The sequence below is a fragment of the Lonchura striata genome, chromosome 2 (assembly GCF_050655825.1).
Source record: "Lonchura striata isolate lonStrDom1 chromosome 2, ASM5065582v1, whole genome shotgun sequence".
Classification (NCBI taxonomy): domain Eukaryota; kingdom Metazoa; phylum Chordata; class Aves; order Passeriformes; family Estrildidae; genus Lonchura; species Lonchura striata.
Window position 1 is genome coordinate 144,344,275 of NC_140704.1, and position 19,805 is coordinate 144,364,079.

A 19,805-nucleotide genomic window follows, 5' to 3' on the forward strand; every position below is an offset into this window, starting at 1 on the left:
CCAAACTCTGAACCTTGAACCTTTTAACCTGGAGTCTTTTGTTGTCAAACCAAGCAGCACTGTGAAGAGCCTGGAACCATTTTCTTGAACACTTCCCTATAGGTATTGGATGTGACCTCAGGGTTCTCCTGCCAAAGCTGTCCCTTGTCCAGCCCAACCAGCCCAGGTGTCTCAGATGCCACTCCAGCCCACACCAAGCTGGACTGAACTCACCGCAGTTTATCAGTGATGTCCCTGTCCTGGGGAGCTCAGTACTGGGCACAGTACAGACATAGGGCAGCAAGCACCGAGGGCTGAGACAGCTGTGTCCTAAATCACTGACCTGTGCCAAGCCTGTGTGAGATTTCACTTTGCCCCCTGTGTCCCTGCAGCAGTGGCTGCTGCCCATAACCTTCAGTGACAAAATATACAGCTGCACTTCAGTTGTACCAGGGCAAAGGGGGCTTGATAAACAGCACTAATGATGAGCAGGAGAAAGCCACAGACCTGTTCTCTGCTTCCCAAGCTATGGAGGGTGGTAATTTCCAGTGGACAGGAGGGCTGGAAAACATCAGCTCCTATGTAATGTACCAAACTTAAAAGTGCTTCTCAAAAGGAAGCTGGATTGCTATTCCTGTTTTGTAAATCAGGAAACTGAGGAAAAAGGGAAGGAAGTGTTTTGACTGAATTGATCTAGCAGCTGCTGGCAGAGACTCTGAGTGCAGCCTATGCCCTGTGCTGCCTCTCAGAGCAGGGACCAGCCCCAGCCACCTCAGGCACGCACTGCGCTCCACAGGTGCTCCATGGCAAATTCCCACTTGGAAATCAGGCTGGTGCTATCAGAACCACAGCCTTCAAACTGTACAGATTTATGGCTTCAAAGTAAAAGTGCTGGTGAGAAATACCATTAATTAGTCACAATCTTATCAAAAATATTTTATTTATGAAAGTAACAATTATACTATACAACCTATATTGGAAATACATTGAATAATTGCTAGAATAAATACAGGCAATTAATTCAATCTTTTTATAGAATGAGAAGATTTATTTGACATTTGAATGTTAACCCAAGCTTTAACTTACATCATAAATAGTTAAAAGGCATAGTCAAGTTTTTTGATTTTTACTGTTCCTCTTGCTTTTTTTTTTTAATACTGTTCTATTTTGTAATCAACATGAATCAACTCTCCAATCATTAACATAATATTAGTATGACTTTCAAGCAATCATGTACCTCAAGATAATCAGACAATAAGGTAGTGTGTGTGCAGATCATTCTACAGCAGAATCTATTCATGTCTGCATAAAAAAAGAGAAGCTGAAAATGCTTCTAAGTTCTTTAAGCATCATATGCTGATTTCTGCTTTACCACAGTGCTTTAAATACCAGAATCTAAAAAGGGCTGCTGGTCTTTCTGTTGCTCTTTATAAAGTATATTAGGGCTCAATGCCACATTCCTTTGGCTGGTGAAGGACTGCAGAATTTAGTCCTGAATATTATTTCTCAAAACTATGGTCCAAAATAAATGTCCAAGACTGATTATTAGGCACCAAGGAAGTGATGCATTTGCTAAGGCTTGATGTTTTCTGATAAAAAAATTGACTTCTTTTCTGGTAGATATGCTATAGCCAAAACCAAATTATTTGGCTCGGTACTGGGGTCTGTATTACACCGGATGTCAGAGAAGGTATGTGTTTATTTTCTGTAAACTGTATGAAGGACTCTGCGGAAGTTTTATAGTACAACACACACATTTTGAAAGGGTTGATAAGTTTTTCCTTCCATTTTTTTTTTTAATTTTAATAGAAACCTGAACTATTTGCTTGGTACTAGCAGATTATGAACAAGTAGGACCATCAGTGAATTCAATATCAACTTCATGTGCCCAAGATTTTTCCAAGTCATATGTTTTTGACTGCTGAGGTCACATATAAAATCAGTGGGATGCTTTCCATAGCAATGTCTTTTCCAGTGGTGTGGAGGCCTGCCTTGCTTTATGATTTATTGTGCATGCCAGGGATATTAATTCTCAGCAGAGAAGTAGATTTCCTTTGTACAATGTTATCAAAACAAAAACCCCAAATTGCACGTATCTACCCCTTTGGCCTTTTTTGATGCACAACTTTGTTTGTATGCAAAACCTGAACATTTTGGGCCTTTCCTAACAAATGTCTTAAAAGAGCACATTTAAATGCTTTTTCACAGAAATAACCATTCATTAGTTGCAAAAATGCAGAGATACTTTTTATTCTTTCTGTTTGAACAATATCATTTCAGCAGAAATTTGGGGGGAGAATGTATGATTTTTTTTGTCCCCAAATATATTGAAAAAGGCTAAAGAACAAAATGTTGGGGAGGCAGCTTTTTTTTTGGCAGATAGTAAAATATAAAATATGTGATTTAAAAAAAAGTTGGCTTAAAAATACACACACACAAATAATACAATAATATAAAAATACAGCTCAGCCAATGGCCTCTTAAAATTTACCTTTGGCATTACATTTGGCAGCCTAAAACAAAAGACCCTTCCTATAAACAGAACTATAAAAAAGAGAAGTTCATAAATTAGGTTGCAAGGGGTTGTACAGTCCTTTTCTTGATTCTCCAAACTCCCTTTCTTTCTGTCCACACACATAAGCATGACCAGTGAGGTATATAGAACGTAACACTGTCAGGCATATGCACATTAGAAAAAAGTGCATAAACACAGAAGTTCTCCCCTTTTCTTGTGAACAGGTCGTAACTGTGTGGTTTGTGTCCTTCCCCCCTTGAAAACAAAAAAATTTTTTTTCTTTTTTTTTTTTTCGTTTTTATTTTCCTTACTTTGGCAGGATGAAAATGAACCCAGAGGAATATAAGTGTCCTATTCCCAGCAGCAGTGATCCATTTCCCTTGGCAACATATGTCTGATGCCACAGATACTACAAGGTCGTTGGGTCGCTTTACAACTCTGGGTAACTTCCCACGGAAACATCATACGTCTAGCACCATGTCGTAGTGTTGTTGCTCTTTCTTCCGCCTGCCACATTTGTTGATTAGAACCATGTACAAAGTCAAAAGCAAAACCCAGTAACATGCATAGAGTATTGTGCCAATGATGAGAACTGTCTGTTTTGACTCAGAAAATGGCTTTTTTGATTCCTTGTAAATAGTGAAAATTACGCCACCTAGGAGGATTGTAAACCAAATGGAGACTGGAATGAGTCCTATAAAATTAACTACAATGGTTTTCCTTCCTGACGTGCCCCACCCTGCTTTGTTTATCGTGGCAATTGCAAACATCTTTGCTGGCAGTAAACTTGACATGTACAACACTGAGTAGAGTGACATGAAAACCATGACAATGTTGCCTCTAAGGAAGCTGGCAAAGGAAGACTTTATCAGGCCAACTAACTGAACTGTCAACAGGAAGAGGAGAATGTTCCAGATTTTTCCCCTGTAGAAGAGCTGAATGACTGTGGCAATAAGGAAGAAAGGAAAGAATCCAGTGATTACCGCTTCGTAGGTCATCCACAAATGGTGCTTGTGGAACCACATGGCATTATAAAGCCACTCTCTAAAGTAGGATTTACTCCAGCGGGTCTGCTGATTCAGCCACCTGAGATACTCTATCGGTGTTTCCGTAAGGCACTTGGATCTAGCTGTGTATTTTGTTGCATAGCCCAGACTTAGCACTCTGTTAGTTAGATGCCTGTCATCTCCGAAGCTGCACTGGGAGCCCATAAACTCTTGATTGTACCAATCTTCCACAAATTCATGGAGTAAAGAGTTTCTGTACATTCCCAGAGGTCCACTGATGCACTGTACACAGCCAAAGTAGGATTGACAGGCTCTTTCGATGTTAAATGCCATCCAGTATCTCACACTGCTCAGAAAGGAGATCCAGGAATCATATTTGTTCAAAATCTGAAAAAAAAAAAAAAACTCCTTTTAGATGAGCTCTTAAACCAGAAAATGTGCACATTGGATCAATAAGGAATTTGCTGAGACTAGAGCACCATTAGATGAAATGTGGTGGGAGCCTCACTCCTGTGTTCAGCTCAAGGCAAACCCAGAAGCTATGCAAACATTTCAGCCAGGACATTGACAGGAAGGGTGAGATGAAACTTTCTGTCTGTTTCACCGAGAAGTTCTTTTTTTCCTTGCAACCTTTCCTGTTCTCTACCATGAAATTCCCTTCTTTTCTGTCTCATTTTTCCTTCCCTTTTGCCCCCAGTTAAAGACCTGCTGGATTTAGATTTTACCAAGAGGAGGCGGTGAGTTCATGGCCTCCTGCTGCTTTCCTGCCCTTACACATCTTTGGGACTTACAAGACTCCTGCCAGCCCTCCCAAAACTATGCTGGAGCATGAGAAAACCAGAGCACGTGGTCTTTGCCCTACATTTTGGTATCACAAGTCTGGCCTTAGAGGTTTAACTCTGAACTGTGTCCCCATATGTAGCATTCCTCTGAGGGAGCAACCTGTTCTGGCAGTACTAGCCTGTTACCTTGTCCAAGACATATGGCGATACTCCAGTAGAGCTTTCTTCAGGCCCACATAAATGTGTCAGTCTTTCCCTTCTGCACAACCCAACTGCACATCCAGTCTGAACACTCAGCAGATGCAGATGCACAAATATGTGAATTCACATCCAGGTTCTCAACACACACCTTGTGCCAGAGGATATGACAAGGAAGTGTGTGGATCTTTGGCCTTCCAACTATAAAGCATTGCCCCACAACTAGAAAAAAATAGTCTTTTGCTCTGATGGTCCTAATTTCTGTCAGTTTTAATTCCAGAACATATTAGAAGTAGCAGGGCTTAAGGATAGGCTCAAGCCTGGCTCAAATGTATTTGGTGTATGCTGGAAAATGAACTGGGGGGAAAAAAAGCCCAAAGCCTTCATTTTGTCACCTTTCCTCACAGAGGACATACGTCCTTCCCAATGCAGGTACTTATGAACCTTCACTGTCACAGCTGAACGTGTTCTGCCTCCCTTCACTTGTATTCACACATGCCTAGAATTTCACCTGCATAGGCTGTGTCACCTGGTTTGTGGTCAGTCTGGAGCTCCAAAGGTATTCAGGTTTCTGTGGGAATCCTAATTTCTGTAGTTAAAAGCCACATGCCTGAAATACTTCTGACTACTTGGGCGTTCATTAGCTAATTCTTGCTCATTTACATAGCTCTTTCTCCTCTATCTCCCATAGAAAGCCCAACTGAGTACAGAGGACAGATCATAAGGCTAACTCAAATATTCATATACATTTCTCTTTATAAATTGCAGCAGAAGGAGTTGTATCAAAAGGTAACAAGAGCTTTTTGCAGTAGTAATCAGCCAAACTCTATAATTCTGAAAATCCTAACACACATGGAACTGGTCTGACTTGGAAGTTTTCTATTGCCCTGCCTGACAGAGATGGGAAGGCCAGCAATACACAGAGTGCACAGTGTTTCAAATTTCCTTTTTATTTCTAACAATCTTGGCTGCCAGTAGTAATAAAATTGAAGTGCTTGGGGTTGTTGGACATGGCTTTGGGAGACTTGTTCTCAGTTTCCTGCTCCCTTATAGCTTTTCTTTGGCACCTTGAGCATGCAGCTATACCCAGAGACTCAAAGATGCCACAACAATCCTGACAATGCCAGTGGCCCCCTTTTCACATATAGGGGGCAGAATATTATTTGTTTGCTTGCTATGGAAGTTAAAACCATATAGTGCTCATGTCCAAGAAGAGTTTCCATTCAATGGACAAAAAGGTTAAGGTAAGAGCATCTATAATGGCATCACATATTATATATATGCATATAGTATATACACATAAATTATATTTAATGCTATTTCAGGTTGAGAAATCTGTTGCAATGCAAATAGTTAACCTCTGTTAATCTGAAAATGTTGTACTCACCTGGACATCACCTCCAACTCCTCCAACCATTGGATCTTCTTCTAAAACTTTTACCATCTCCACTGATGAGGCTGGATCAAGCATTGTATCTGAATCACAGACCTACAAGTAAGAAAAAAAAAGAACAAAAATGGGTTAAGGAGTACACTACAGAAGAAAATAAAAATCATGCAAGTGATTATAGTGACTCTAAATGCATATTCTCCTGAACGCAATTAAATCTGACTTTGAAGTCTGCACTGATATTTCTGTTAAAGGTCACTTGTACCAGGCAGCAAGGCATAGTGTTGCACAAAACACAGAGCTTGTTAAGGCTGTGCACACAAACAATCCTCTGTATCAGCTCCATTTATTTTACTGGCACACTGGGCTGGCTTCTTTGAATAAGATATGGGGCACTGCAGAATAAGACGGTGTTTGTGGGTGTGCAGCAGATTCCTGTTGTGCTCTGACATAAAATTTCCCTGCATCAGCTGCACGGTTGGAGCACCCCAAACAAATGTTTCCCACTGCCATATGAGGGAAAGAGTGAGGAGTTAAATCCCAGACACTTGTTATTAAAAAGAAAAAAAGTCAAGTAGGAGTCTGGGAAGAAACCTAATCATTCTTTCACTCACAGAAGAGTTTAGCAATTCATGTAAAATATGTATCTTGTATTTCAGAACAAACTCATTTTTAATTTTAGATGCATGATGTGTTATTAGTAGTGCAGGGATTTGACATTTGATGAAGAGAAATTATTTGCTATTTTTCTCTGGCATTCTTATAAAAAAGTATGTAAGGCCAGAAGGCATGAGTCCTGGAGTTCAGTACTCCAAAAGAGCAAGGCAGAAGTAAATGACACACAAGGCATTTCAGCTACACAAACACTCCTAGTCAACTAAAACACTGTGTACATTAGGAAATTGGCTTTCCCCTGGAGAGTAGGAGGAGGGCTCAGACAGGCTGGCTAGTCTGTGAAACAGCTGGCATTGCTTTCATTCGCTCTGAGGAGAATGACTTGGGCTGCAGTCTGTTTAAAACAAGAGGGTGTCTCCTTGTTGCAGTTGCTGCAGCTGAAAGAACTGGCCACATCGTGTGTGAACTCATTTCACAGACACCCAGGAACTGGAGCAGAGACTGTCCCAGAAACACCTCTCTGACTGGCTGAATCCCACCCTACAAATTCTCATACTGCCTCCAGTTTGTCCCTACATTGCATTCCTCTGACTTCAGAGGGAGTCAGTGGGAGCAAGGCAGTAGCTCTGCATAAACAGCACATTAAGACAGATTCTGCTGGGAGTTTGTAATGGGTATCTTAATTTTGGTGTCCTTTCATGCAAACTTTTAATTCAACCTAAGCCCTCTCACTCCAGGTGAGAGGTAATCTGTACATCTGCTCTATGAAGTGGGAGAGCAGCCCTGGGTCTCTGCTCTGGACCAGAATCAAGAGGAGAGGTTACCCAGGATAGCTGGACTGCATAGCTGGATGCAGCTGGGACTCTGCCAACATCTCCCCTCTGTGCTCACTGAGAGGGGGCCAAGAGGAGAAAGGTGATGAAAGTTCTTATATCTTCATCAGGAGAAAAGCCACAAGCATCTCCAGCTCCCACTAACTTGATGCATCCATCTCCCCTCCTCAATGGCCTCATCCCACAGCATCTTTGTAACCTGGCCAAGGTCTGACTCCAGCTTTAGTGGAAAACTGTCATCAGAGGCAGCACTGGGTGATAGAAAGGGGGAAAAACAATTCTACTGAAGAGGGAAAACACTGCCTATACTTTTACCTGGGTCTTCCTGGACAAACCTGTTGCTGAGTGTTTTGCACAGGGAATCTGTAGTTTGCTGAATTCCCAGGGTGCTCAGGCAGTGACAGGCATGTCATTTCTTTTGACCATGAGTGGTGGGCTGGAATCAGCTGCCTCCCAGCCCCTCTGCTTTCCCTCCAGCACCTGTCACTTGAGCAGCTCTCACACCATCAGATGTATTTACCTACGGTAGAAAGGCCTGCCCATGAGGCACATCACTAATATATTACAGATGAGGAATCCTGAAAACACTGGATTTTTTTAACAAAACACCATCACATGCCCTGGGCATGCCAGCACAAGTAGATATGTCTGGGTTTCTGGGACAAATCTAACAAGCATTATTTTCCATCTGGATGAGGTTTTTGCAGGTGAACATAGGACACACCCAGAGAAACACGGACACTTAGAAGCCCAAATAAACACCGATACCTGCCTAGCCAGGGTGCGCCCAGGACAGCCCAAGAGAAAATTTGCCATCTTTGCACAGAAGGGCCAAGTGACCCAAACATCACTGCTTTGGGTCACAGTTACATGAAAGGAACACTGACCTTAAGGGAGCTGTTCTTTTACTTGCTATAGGCAGTGAGAGTTTATCCAAGCTGCTCTGAGCTGCACTGGACTGTCCACACAGGCATCTCCATCAAGCCAAGATGAATTGCACCCTGGTTACCTCACAACTCTGCACTGATAATACCTGCCAGTTTAACTCCTCTACCTGATTACTTGCACACTCATAAACTCTTCTAGGATGGAAACAAGCCTACACAGTAGTTTTCAGTACTTAATGAGACACCACTACTGAGTAACAGCTTGTTATCTGCACTGGTCTGACTGTTTAGGATTGCCTGTTCATAATTCCAGGGTGTTTTCTAAGAACTGTAAGGCCTACAGTTTTGAAGCTGGGCAGTGGTGCTGACTGGCCACTTTTAAAAATGCTTCATCGTTGATGCAGACTGCTTAGCCCTTGAAATATTGGGCTTGTTTAAAGTAATTTATCCTGGGTCTCCCCAAAGGACCATTTGAAATATCTCAACCTTTATTCAATCATAAAACAGAGACACATTTTAGCTGCATTTTTTTTATGACTCTGCAGTAGCCAGGGCCACCAAGGGGCTGAATTTCTACTTCAGATGTGACTATAGATGTGACTGTGGCATCACATACTACTGCAGACTGTGCTCACAGCAGCACTATAGTCTCTGACAAATTCATTAGAACTTCTGAGCCAGGTCTGGAGTGTTAACTAAACAGAAATGTCCCTTCTATTTTCTGAATTTATGCTATGACTGTTGAAATAGAAACACTTTTTCCAGGTTCCCTGAAAAATACAAGAACTGAACTGAGGGAGGAAACTTGCAATGAATCTGTTTCCTCTCTGTCTTCTCTCTCTGCAATCTGGTATGTCTGTCTGTGTGATTATAAACCCATGCTAATAAAGAAAATCAGCATTTTTATCCCATCATAGTTCCTCACAGCACAAAACCAAAGCGCAGACAATGGGGAGCTTAAGCCCATTGTTTTGAAAGAATAAATCAGTTTCAGTTTGGGAAGTGGTAGAGGATGGGTTTGAAATCTTGGCTTTACTCTCCTAGCTCCAATTACAGAGCGGTTCCTGGCACTCTTCAGTTTCTGCCCCTCCTGTACACTGAAGGGAGACTTGCTGCTCTCAGCCCAGCTACTGGCAGCCTCTCCACGTCCCTAGGACACTGCACGTGGATGCTGTGCTGTGCAGAGCATGCACACACACCCACACAAGGCTGGCCACAGGCCCCAGAAACACATGTGGCTCAGCCATGCAGCAGCCCTGAGCCAGCAGAGAGCACCTCGCGGGGAGCTGCACTGCTGGCTGCTCTGAGTGTGGGAGAAGCTGGGAAGAACTGAGTGTGGTTCATTGGGAAAATCATCTCCTATTCAGTGGGACGAGTCAAATGAGCCTTCTTGGCCTAGATTTCTAAGGAAGGGTCTTCAGTGTCCAGCCAGAGTATCTGATCCCACCTGCTTTCCCTTCCCTTTCCCACAGTCAGCAGGGCTGTTTGCAGGAGCAAGGAATGCTTCCATGTAAGTAAGGCAAAAACATAAAGAATCTTTCAGGGGATCCAAGGCAGCTGGAAAAAATGTGCCTCTGCTGCTTTGGAAACAGGGAGAGAGGACCCAGCCTAATTCATTTTTAAGTGAGTAGTGTGTCATAATGGCCTTAAAGGCCAAGTTGCAGTGAGTGAGGTAATGCAGCTGTAAGTGATGAAGCAAAAGCTCTTTCAGGCTTTAGCTGAAGAAATTTTCTTTCAAATCTACACATCACATTGACCCTTTTATTGAATACTCCACATAGCCTTCAAAGCCTTTAAAATATATCCTCAAATTTTTTACAGACTTCAGCACTTCTCCAAGATATTCCCTAGTGAGACCAAATACCTGTCTGTCTGCTCGTATATGGGGCTACTAACAACTCACAAAATAAAGGCTTACTCAAGACCTTCACCTACAGGAGCAGAGATGGGACTTTCAGGAAGTCACTGGCTTTGTCTGCAGTAAAACCATTTGGATGAGGGGACAGTACTGAAGGCAGGGGAAGGATTTCAGATTTCTCCAGCAGCTGGTGCACAGATTTTAAACAGTCACAGATAGACTGGCCATTTTAAAAGGTAGCAAAATACCCTTTTAACGGTCAAGCTGTTTCCAAACAGACTGAAAGGAGCACTGTGTTCATCAGGGACTAGGATGGCCTCTAACATGCTGCACAAAATATACAAAAGCTGCTTTCTTTCAAAGTGTGTTTGAATTGGCACTGACCTGGTGCTCTAATACCTACCTGTACATAATCCACACTTCTCCCCAGTGCTTTGAATGCTGTGTACATTACTTCTCTTTTTCCACCCCATTTCTGCATGATGCAAACACTTTTGTTGGACAGGACCAGCTGAGATACATGTTGCATGCTCTCTCTGTGGGACTCCTCTGTCTCACCCGGACCTTTGTCATGGAAGTTATTACTCCAGATATAAGTGGCACAACTGTCCCTACCCATGATTTCAGTGAAAATGTCCATCATGTAAACGTCATCTTCTGAGTTCCCATCAATGACCATAACAACTTTAATTCCAGGGTAGGTCAATCTTTTTACAGAAAGTAAACATTTTCTTAAGTAGTCAGGATCTTCTTGATAGGCAGCAATACAAAGGGCAACTGTTTTGTTCAGTTTGATTGGAGTCTCTAGCGACCGTCTCATTTTCCTGTGCTCTAGGTAGGCAAACAGGCTTTGGATGATGAGATGTGATGCCAGGATAGCACCATAGAGTCCAAAGGAGAAGTAGTAGTTGTCTGTTTGGATGAACTGGTAGCCCACGATGTAAGCAGCGGTGATTCCCAGCAGGAGGGACACCCCGAAGAGTGTAGTTCCAAGTATTCTCAGGATGCATATAAACCTCTCACAATACATCTGCAAAGAAGTAAGGAAACCATTAGCAGAGCCACCACTTGCTGATACAAGACATTATAACAGGTGCACATGGCTGCAACACAAATCTCAGCATCAACAGATACACCCTGAGGTCCTAGCTCACAGAATCACTGCATCCCCTTGTTCAACTGAACATCTTGTTGCAGGACTTCCTCCATGTAAAGTACAATCCAGACAGATGTAATGCAGCAGAGATGCTTTCTGCTATTCACAGTGCCCTCACAGAAGGTGCTATCTGTTTCAGGATCTTATTTTGGCAACCTGGACTAGTTGCATAAGACACTGTCATATTATTCTGAGGAGGTTGGAGAAGGGGCTTTAGGGCCACCACTCTCTTCATATGGTCACAGGAGAGCAGAACAGCTGAATGTCTGGACAGCCCCTCCTCATCCCCCATCCATGTCACGACTGCATCCCACCCTGAATTGTTTCTGTCGCTTAGTTATGTTTGCAAAAATATTGGAAAGACATTCTTAAAACAGATGCCTGAATGTATTTATAATTTTTTAAACAGATGTCTGACTATATTTATAATTTATATTTATATAATCAGACATCTGCTTTAAAAGGTCTTCTCAATACCACTGCAAAAATGTATTATTCATATAGTTGTGTACATAGATACATGCACAAGTAAGCATGTGTGTATAGGGGCTAAAGCTTAACTGAGACTAAGTCTGTGGCAAAAATATGCATCAATTTAACAGAGCCAACACTCCACCCTGAACTCAGAAATTCTCTAGGGCATCAGCTGATTCTGACCACTTCTACATATTTAGCTTACCTGGCTATAAAGTCTTCTAATGTAAACTCTGGGCAAACTATGGAGCAACTGGTTGGCATGGAGGCTGCTCTGGCATTCTCAAAACAAATAAACAGTATAGACAGCCAGGCAGGACTCTATTGGTACCTAAATATCTTTTCTGACAATACATTACCCATTTTATGCAACAGTTTTCTCAGAATTGTAAGAAGTTAATGACAGCATTTTCTGCCAATAGATGTATTTTATGTGAAGGACATAAAACAGATGATGTCTGTTTCAGGTTAACCCAGCAAGAGTGTGGCAAGTCAATAAAGCTTATGCTTGAATATTTTGCTGAATTAGGTCCTCTCCGAGTAATAGATTTAATATTTGTGTTTTCTTCTATTATTCATATTTTCCCTGCTGTTACCATCTCACTCATCTGCTGCTCATGTTTGTTTCACCATCTGTTGGCCAAAACTGAAGTTGGAATAGGAATAGGACTTCCTTACATCATATATGTTTTTAACTCTTCCTTGAAAAATTACTACCAAGACACAGCAGCACAGCTGTCATCAACTATATATATGTCTGAAAAGTTATAGGCTTGGAACAAAAAAGGCAACACAGAATCACTTACAATATAAAAATAAATTAGGCAAGCATGAAGTTTGAGGTTACAAAGACTTTGTCTTTTTCCACTGGCTATTTAGGGTCTTGAATTTCAAGACAGGAGGAAGTCTCTTAAATGTATATTTGGAGGCACTGTTAAAGAAATCAGACCCTAGCTCTAGGACTTCCTTGAATACTTAAGGCTGGGCTCTGACAGGTGTTGTAATCATCCACCAGCAAAAGGGACCCTCCCTGTTCTGGCCTGTCTGAAAATCTTTCACAGCAGGGGTCATAAAGATGCCTAATAAAAGACAGCTTATGCTTACCACCACTATAGGTGAATTGAAACTCAGTGCCCAAAATAGACTTGCTTTACAAAACAGATTAAGTAATGGATCCCCTCTAGATTACCTCGAAGTAAAATAGCCCTGTGTGTTTACTAATCCCTCAAGCATGCAAAATGTCACAAACATCAAGGTAAATACTTTGTATTTGCCTCATTTGTATTTTTCTTTCCTATTTGGTGTCCTAAAGTCTGCTTACATTAAGAATTATATGGCTGAAATAAAGAGGATTTACATTAAGATCTGGAGTGGCTACATTTGAATGACTATATATTGTAGCAGGCATCTTTTACATTAATTTGCTATTGTTTTGCTCTACCTATGAAGTGCTTCTGCACAAAGGAAAAAAAAAAAAAAACAAAACCAAATTCTCTGACTTTGTCATTACAGCACAGACCCTCTCCATTGCAAAAATCCAGTATTTTAAGATCAAGAAATTAATTTCTGGTGTTAATAAAACAACCTTTCTTTTTCCCTTTCTCTGTCAACATTAGGAAAATAAACCGTGTTTTGATCTAAATTCTTGGCTTTCATCAAAGAAACGTTCCCCTTTGTATGTGCAATTGAGGGTTTAATGTATAGTCTTTTAATTGACTGAATCTCAGGAGAACTGGAAAAGTTGCTCAATAGTCTCAAGATTTAACACGAGGTATTGATAGCTTGCCCAGCAGAAATGATCTTTATCAAATTTAACATGCCCAAACAATGGCAAAGAAGCCAAAAGCTCTCCACCCATCTCCAAGAATTAAGCCAAGAAGTTAAAAGGAAATGATGCTTGTACAAGTCTGGGACCAAAAACGAACTGCTGAGTCAAATACTAATACTGAGGCTAGGCAGCAGCTGCTCCAGAGACTTTCAGATCAGACAGTGCTGTTATGATTATCTAGCCTGGCCTGACACAGTGAAATATAATCATTCTATACTGCAATTTGGGCATCTAAATCCTTAGAGGCATCTTCACTGAGCAAAGAATACTGGTGACCTCCATGGTAAAGTAGCAATTTTTCTTCCTCCAAAATCCTGTGGCAAAGTTCATCCACATGGCTATTAATCTGCTTTCACACATCTCTGAGAGTAACAGGGCCTGGAGATAGTTCATCCCTTAATGAAGTCAGGAGGCAAAGAGAAAGAAAAAGCTTATTTTCTTACTAATACTGAATAGGGGCAAATAGATATCCAGAAAAACTGGTGCCAGAGGATACCAATATTATCTGCAGCCTGTTCAGTTGTACACTCTCTGTTGTGTAGCTGCTATGAAGACAAAGGAAGCAATCAGGTGGTGCCTGGCATCCATTGATACAGGACATGGAACCAATGATGGGGGTCAAACTGATGGAGGTCAAACTGAAGTCATATTTGCTTATAACACATGGGATACATCTCACTATATTATCTCTTTCAGAAATTCCCTCTCATGTGCAACACTCAAACATTGCCACATAGTAATTCTGGGTAGCTTTTCCTCAGAAGATTAAAAAGCAAGAGAGGGAGACACAGAAAGTTTGCACCTAACACGTAATGATTTGGAAGGTTGTTTGAAAGAATTAGCACATATTAATTCCAAACATCTGAAGACACTTAGAAAAACCCTAACCACAAGTTGCAAAGCCAATTATCTATCCAGGAGGCAGTGATAAAAGTTTGATCACAAAGGTGCTCATGGTGTCCCTGTACTGGCCTGGCTGAGATGGAATTATTTTTCCCATAGCCCTCCAAGTGCTCTGCTTTGTATTGGTAGCTGGGAAGTTGTTGCTAGCACAGCAGTGTTTTGGCTACTGCTGAGCAGTGCTCTCACAGTGTCCAGGATGTCTCTCCAACATTTTCTCCCACACCAATGCTATGGGTGGCCAAAGTCCTGGGAGGGAACATAACCAGGACAGCTGATCCAAACTGACCAAAGGGATACTCCATACCATATGACATCTCCTCAGATAAAAAAAGCTCAAAGGAGGAGGGGGAAGCATTTGTTATGACATTTGTTTTTCAGTACTGAAGCCGTACTTCCTGGGAAGGGGCTGAACATCATCTGCTGATGAGAATTAGAGGATAAATATTTTGTTTTTCTTTGCTTCATGCACAGCCTTTGCTTTATTAAGTTGCCTTTATCTCAACATACCAGGTGTTTTGTCCTCTTAATTTCTGCATCTACATCCTGTGAGGAGGAGAGTGATAGATCAGTTGGGTGGGCACCATGCAGCCAACCAGGGTCAACCCACTACAGTACTCTTCACTTTTAAAGGTTACAAAGAGCTGTGCCTCTCTCTAGACATCAAGGGCTGTGGTCACATCAGCAAATACTGCAATACCACATGAGCAGATATGCAAAGAGGAACACCTGGTGCTAAGGCCTTAACTCCACCCTCCATACATTTTTGTGTTTTACTCTTAACTAGTATAGTTGGACCTAATGGACTGAAAACCTGAAAAGTGTCCTCCAGAGGTACACCTTGCAATTAGTTTCATTCAAGAGGAATCCAATTTGGGTGTCCAGTTATTGCTATGCAATATAAACTCAAGCAATTTTGTTGAAGGGGAGACACTTGTAGCAGCAGTTTCAATAGCACCTCCTCATTGAAAATAAATCAATAATACAAATCAACAACCTCACATATAAGATCTGCAGATCAGACTTGTCTGCAACCTTTGTGGAAACCAGAAGTGCTGAGCACAGAAAACCTTTGAAAACATTTTTATATGCCTGTATGGAAACTGAATTCTTGAATATCTATTCAACCTTAGTGCTGAGGCTTTGAATTCAGCAGAGCATGTAAGTGTGCCATTAAAGATAAGTGTGCACTTAGATATTTTGCTGAAGAAGGAAATCAGTGGATAATTTATCTTGCAGTTCTGTAGTAGAGACAAAAAAAAAATCTTTATCTAAAAAGCTGCTATTTCTGGGACACTCAAAATGCAAGTATATTTTTTACAAATTTATTTTAGAGATTAACTTCCCTCATGAAGGTTGTTGGATATGTCAATGCTTAACCGCTTCATTTCTTACATTAGGGAATCTAAGAGTGGATCAGGGCCTTGACAATTTGAAATTGCTTCCTAGTGTTGTCATTCAACAACATGAATGTTGTGTGATCTTAGATAAGTGAATTCAGCTCTCTCTATCACAGCTTCATCACCTGTAAAATGGGAATCATGATCATGTAAGAAATTTTTGGAGATCTACAAAACCCTTCATAAGGCATAGGTTACTCTTTTTAGCGCTATATGAGATCCACCTGATCTCTAGTTCCATATAATTGGTTTTAGTCAAAAAACTCCAACAAAAACCAACACACCCCTTGCTATTTTCTTTGCCTATATTCACTTGAAGGTATAGTCTGTGGGAATTTGTCTGTAACAAACATGCAACTCTAACTCAGCAAGATGCCTGAGACCAGTGAGGTGAGCACCATAAAAGTCAGCACACACAGATTTAAGTGCATACAGCCACCAAGGGCTGTTTTGCACACAACCAAAAGAAGAATATAATCTTTATAAGCCTTAATACCCACTTCCTTACTAATGAGAATAATAGCACTGGCTGCCACAGAGCAGCTGCTTCAATGACACGAGTGTGTCAGAGTGCACATGTGAGTGCCTGCACAACTGGATCTGGGCCTGTATACACACTCTCTGGGAGTACATGGTGTTTGAGGCTTACAATTTCTCAGACAATAATTAAATTCATTATTAGCCTTATTTTGGTGGCAAATTAAATCATATATCATTGCAGTACAAATGATTCTAGGTAGATAATAATCACAAGCATAAGATAGCTGTCTGGACTCCCTCTTCTATTCTACAGCCTGCAGAGAGGAAAGTGAAAAGTTATGCTCCATCTGTACACCTTTATTACAACACAATTACTATATCTGGAACTTTTGGCTATTCATAACTTCCAGATTTTGTTATGCTATTGATCTTCTGGAAAAGGCTCACATAAGACTAAAATTAACTCTGAGGTTAAATTAAAAGTAAACAAAATTACTGATGATGACAAATTCTCTGTATGCACAGGCTTTGATCAGCAAATCAAAAATCTCCTATTTGTTCAGTGTATGTTTCCCACTAAACTGCTCAAATTTAATCTCTTACAGGCTTGAGTAACCAATGCAGAATGAGTTCTATGGCTGCAGGTTGGATTTGACCCTCTGGTACACAATAATACACTAGTCAAATTAACAAAAAAGAAGAAAAGGAAAAGGAAAAGCAAAAAAAAAAAAAATCGCCAAACAAATGCTCCAAGAAACAAAACAAGAAGTAAATAATATTTATACTCAGATATTTTGGATTGTGGTTAAACAAAAATCTAGTTTAGAAATGTTTTCTGGTTGCTGGTTAGGAATATTTTGCTGCTCTATCTAATCTTGAATAGCAAAAAAATAGAGCAAATGTGCTTTCATGCCACAAATATGAAGACTTGAGTTTTTCCCAGTGAACTTGCCTGGAAAACTCCACTGAATCCAAAGGAGCAGCTCTTTCTACTGGTAAACTTTGACCCAGGTTTGTCTACGCTTGGATTCAGGGTAAGAAAGATTTATTACCCTTATCTAGTCCTCAGAAGAACCCTCGAGGCACCTATGTTACACACAATGAGTGCTTTCAAAAAAGCGCATGGGTGCCAATAGAAAAATCATCCCCAGGGCAAGACGATGAAGCTGAGCCAACCATGGAGAAGCAGCTGTGCCCTAAGAGATGTGGGGTCACTGCAGTCCAGCAGAATCACAGAACCCTTAGGGTTAGAAGGGACCTGTGAAGATCGTGGAGCCCAATCCTCCTGCCCTGGTATGGTCACCTAGAGCAGGTGACACAAGAATGTGGCCAGGTGGGTTTGGAATATATCCAGAGAGGGACACTCCACGACCTCGCTGTTTGGTGCCCTGCCATCCTCAACGTGAAGTTATTCCTCCTGTTGAGGTGAAACTTTTGTGTTTTAGTTTAAGGCCATTGCTCCTCGTCCTATCACTGGGCACCACCGAAAAGTCTGGCACCGATCTTCTTGGCACCGCCTTTGAGATACTTATTTATTTGAGATATTAATGAGATCCCCTCTCCGTCTTCTCTAGATTAAGACAACGCCCATCAGGAGTGTTGCACTACAATGGGATCCTCTCGGGGCAAGGGAATGGTGTAAATTCTCTCCCAAGGGCCAATGCCTCCTTCTGCCAGCATCGCTATGGAGCGTGGCGAGGCTGCTGAGAGACACGAGCCGCTCCAGGAGGTGCCGAGCGGGGCTGCTGGGGACACGGGGCTCCGCAGCCGGGCAGGAGGCGCGAGGGGCCCCGCAGCGGCCGCGGCCGCACACGGAGCGGGGGAAGCCCGGCCCGGCGCCGCGGCCAGCGGGGCGGAGCGGCGGCGTCACCGGGCGGGGCCGGGGATCCCCGCGCGGCCGCGTCACGGGCCCCGCCCGCGGGAGCCGCCGCTGCCTGCGCCCCCCGGCCCCGGGCGGGCCTCCCTCGGCCGGGCGGGCCCGGCGGCCCGCAGCCCCCGGCCCTCCCGCGGGAAGCCGCCCTGCCCTGCCCTGCCCGGCCCGGCCCGGCCCGGCCCGGCCGTCCCTCCCGCGCTGCCCGGCGGCTCGGCAGCGCGGGCCGGGGCGGGACGCCAGCCCCGGGCCGCCGCCCGCCGCCGTCCCTCAGCCCAGCCTCCCTCGCCCGCGGCCCCGCCCGGCCCCGCAGGCAAAGCCGAGGGGCGGCCGGAGGGAAGCCGGGCTGGGCTCCGAGCAGGGCTCGCCTTCACCGCTGCCATCAGCGGAGCGGCTGCCCAGCCCGTGCTCGATTTTATTCTAATTTCACAGGGTTTATGGGGCGGTTGGTTTTTTCTTTCTTTTTTTTTTTTTTGGCTTTTTGAGTTTGGGGTTTTTTTTTTCCCCAGATCTTGAAGCTCAGCAATGTCTTAAACGGATTACACGGAGGAGGGGTTGAAGCTGAAAACCTCATTCATCCATCCTCACGGCGGTTCTATTCATTGCTGAAATAGGTGTAGCGTAGGAGCCGGTAAGATCCTCCCCAGCCCCAGATTTTGGGGATCTATTCCAGCTCTCCTCCCTGGAATACTGGGGATGGGAGGAGGGGGTCTTCTGCTCTTGAGCTGACAGAAGCATAATCATAAATCACCTACCTTGTTTGTCCTTCTGTCCTTTGGTCATAGAGGGGCTCCAGCCAACTGTGTGGTCTCACGTACCGTTGCTCCCGCTGAATAGCTTCCAAGTTTGAGGTAAAAGAACAAATCGCACTTTTCAGGGACTTAATAAGACGCTCAGAAGTAAAAAAATAATTAAAAATGAAAATAATAAAAAAAAAAATCGTGTAAGGCTATTCAGTCCTACTCATTTTCTCCCACGTGTTTTCACAATTATCGTGTATTTGTCTTTCTCTGCTTCAGTTAATAGCTCAAAGTTGTGGGATTTTTTTCCTCCAAATAATAGTAATGATAATAATAATAATAATAATAATTAAAAAAAAGTTAGAAATAATAAATTAGGAGTTAGTTTCTCGTGGTCGAAGCTGAAGATCTTATTTCAAACCCGGCTAGCCTGGAGCCTGGAGAAGTTGCAAGGCAGCGTCTGAAAGTTTGAGAGATCAGCATCAGATAAAGTCTCTTTGGTGATACCTTGCTGCCCGAGTAACTGTTTCAATGAGGTTTCTCAGCAGCAGCAGCAGCAAACGGGTAATATTTTCCAGACGTCTTTTTCTTTCCTGCTGCTGCTGCTGCTTTTCTGCCTCTTCCACGTTATGGGGTCTTTTAACAAGGGAGACTTGACTTGTTTTAATAGGCGGAGGATGGGAAGAAGGAGGGAACTCCTGTAAGGAGGAAAAAAAACCCAACCCTCCCAATTGCCATGATCTCAGCCAAGGACCAGTTCAGCGCCAGGAATTTAATTAGCCAAGTTGCAAATTTTTTTCAGAGAAATACAATACACATATGTTGCCACCAACTGGTTTCCTCTTCATGCCCCGCAGTTGGGGGAACCCCCCACCTTCCCCACTCCCTACATC

General features: G+C 42.7%; 1 protein-coding gene across 1 annotated transcript; it reads right to left on the reverse strand.

Annotated features, from left to right (window-relative positions):
• Window positions 1-1,006: 1,006 nt before the first annotated feature.
• HAS2 (hyaluronan synthase 2) lies at window positions 1,007-19,496 on the reverse strand. The gene is made up of 4 exons (XM_021546435.4): window positions 18,928-19,496; window positions 10,468-11,094; window positions 5,869-5,970; window positions 1,007-3,888 (listed from the first exon to the last, which is right to left on the reverse strand). Exons 2-4 carry the CDS (start codon window positions 11,092-11,094, stop codon window positions 2,956-2,958), a joined length of 1,662 nt encoding a protein of 553 aa, XP_021402110.1. The 5' UTR covers window positions 18,928-19,496; the 3' UTR covers window positions 1,007-2,955.
• Between the last annotated feature and the right edge of the window lie 309 nt (window positions 19,497-19,805).

Bases quoted from the DNA above. Each gene is read 5' to 3' on its own strand.
- HAS2 (XM_021546435.4), bottom strand. From the start codon at position 11,094: ATGTATTGTGAGAGGTTTATATGCATCCTGAGAATACTTGGAACTACA. The intron at 5,971-10,467 runs GTAGGTATTAGA...TCTTACTTGTAG, and splicing joins GAAGTGTGGATTATGTACAG to GTCTGTGATTCAGATACAAT. The intron at 3,889-5,868 runs GTGAGTACAACA...TTTTTTTTTCAG, and splicing joins GAGTTGGAGGTGATGTCCAG to ATTTTGAACAAATATGATTC.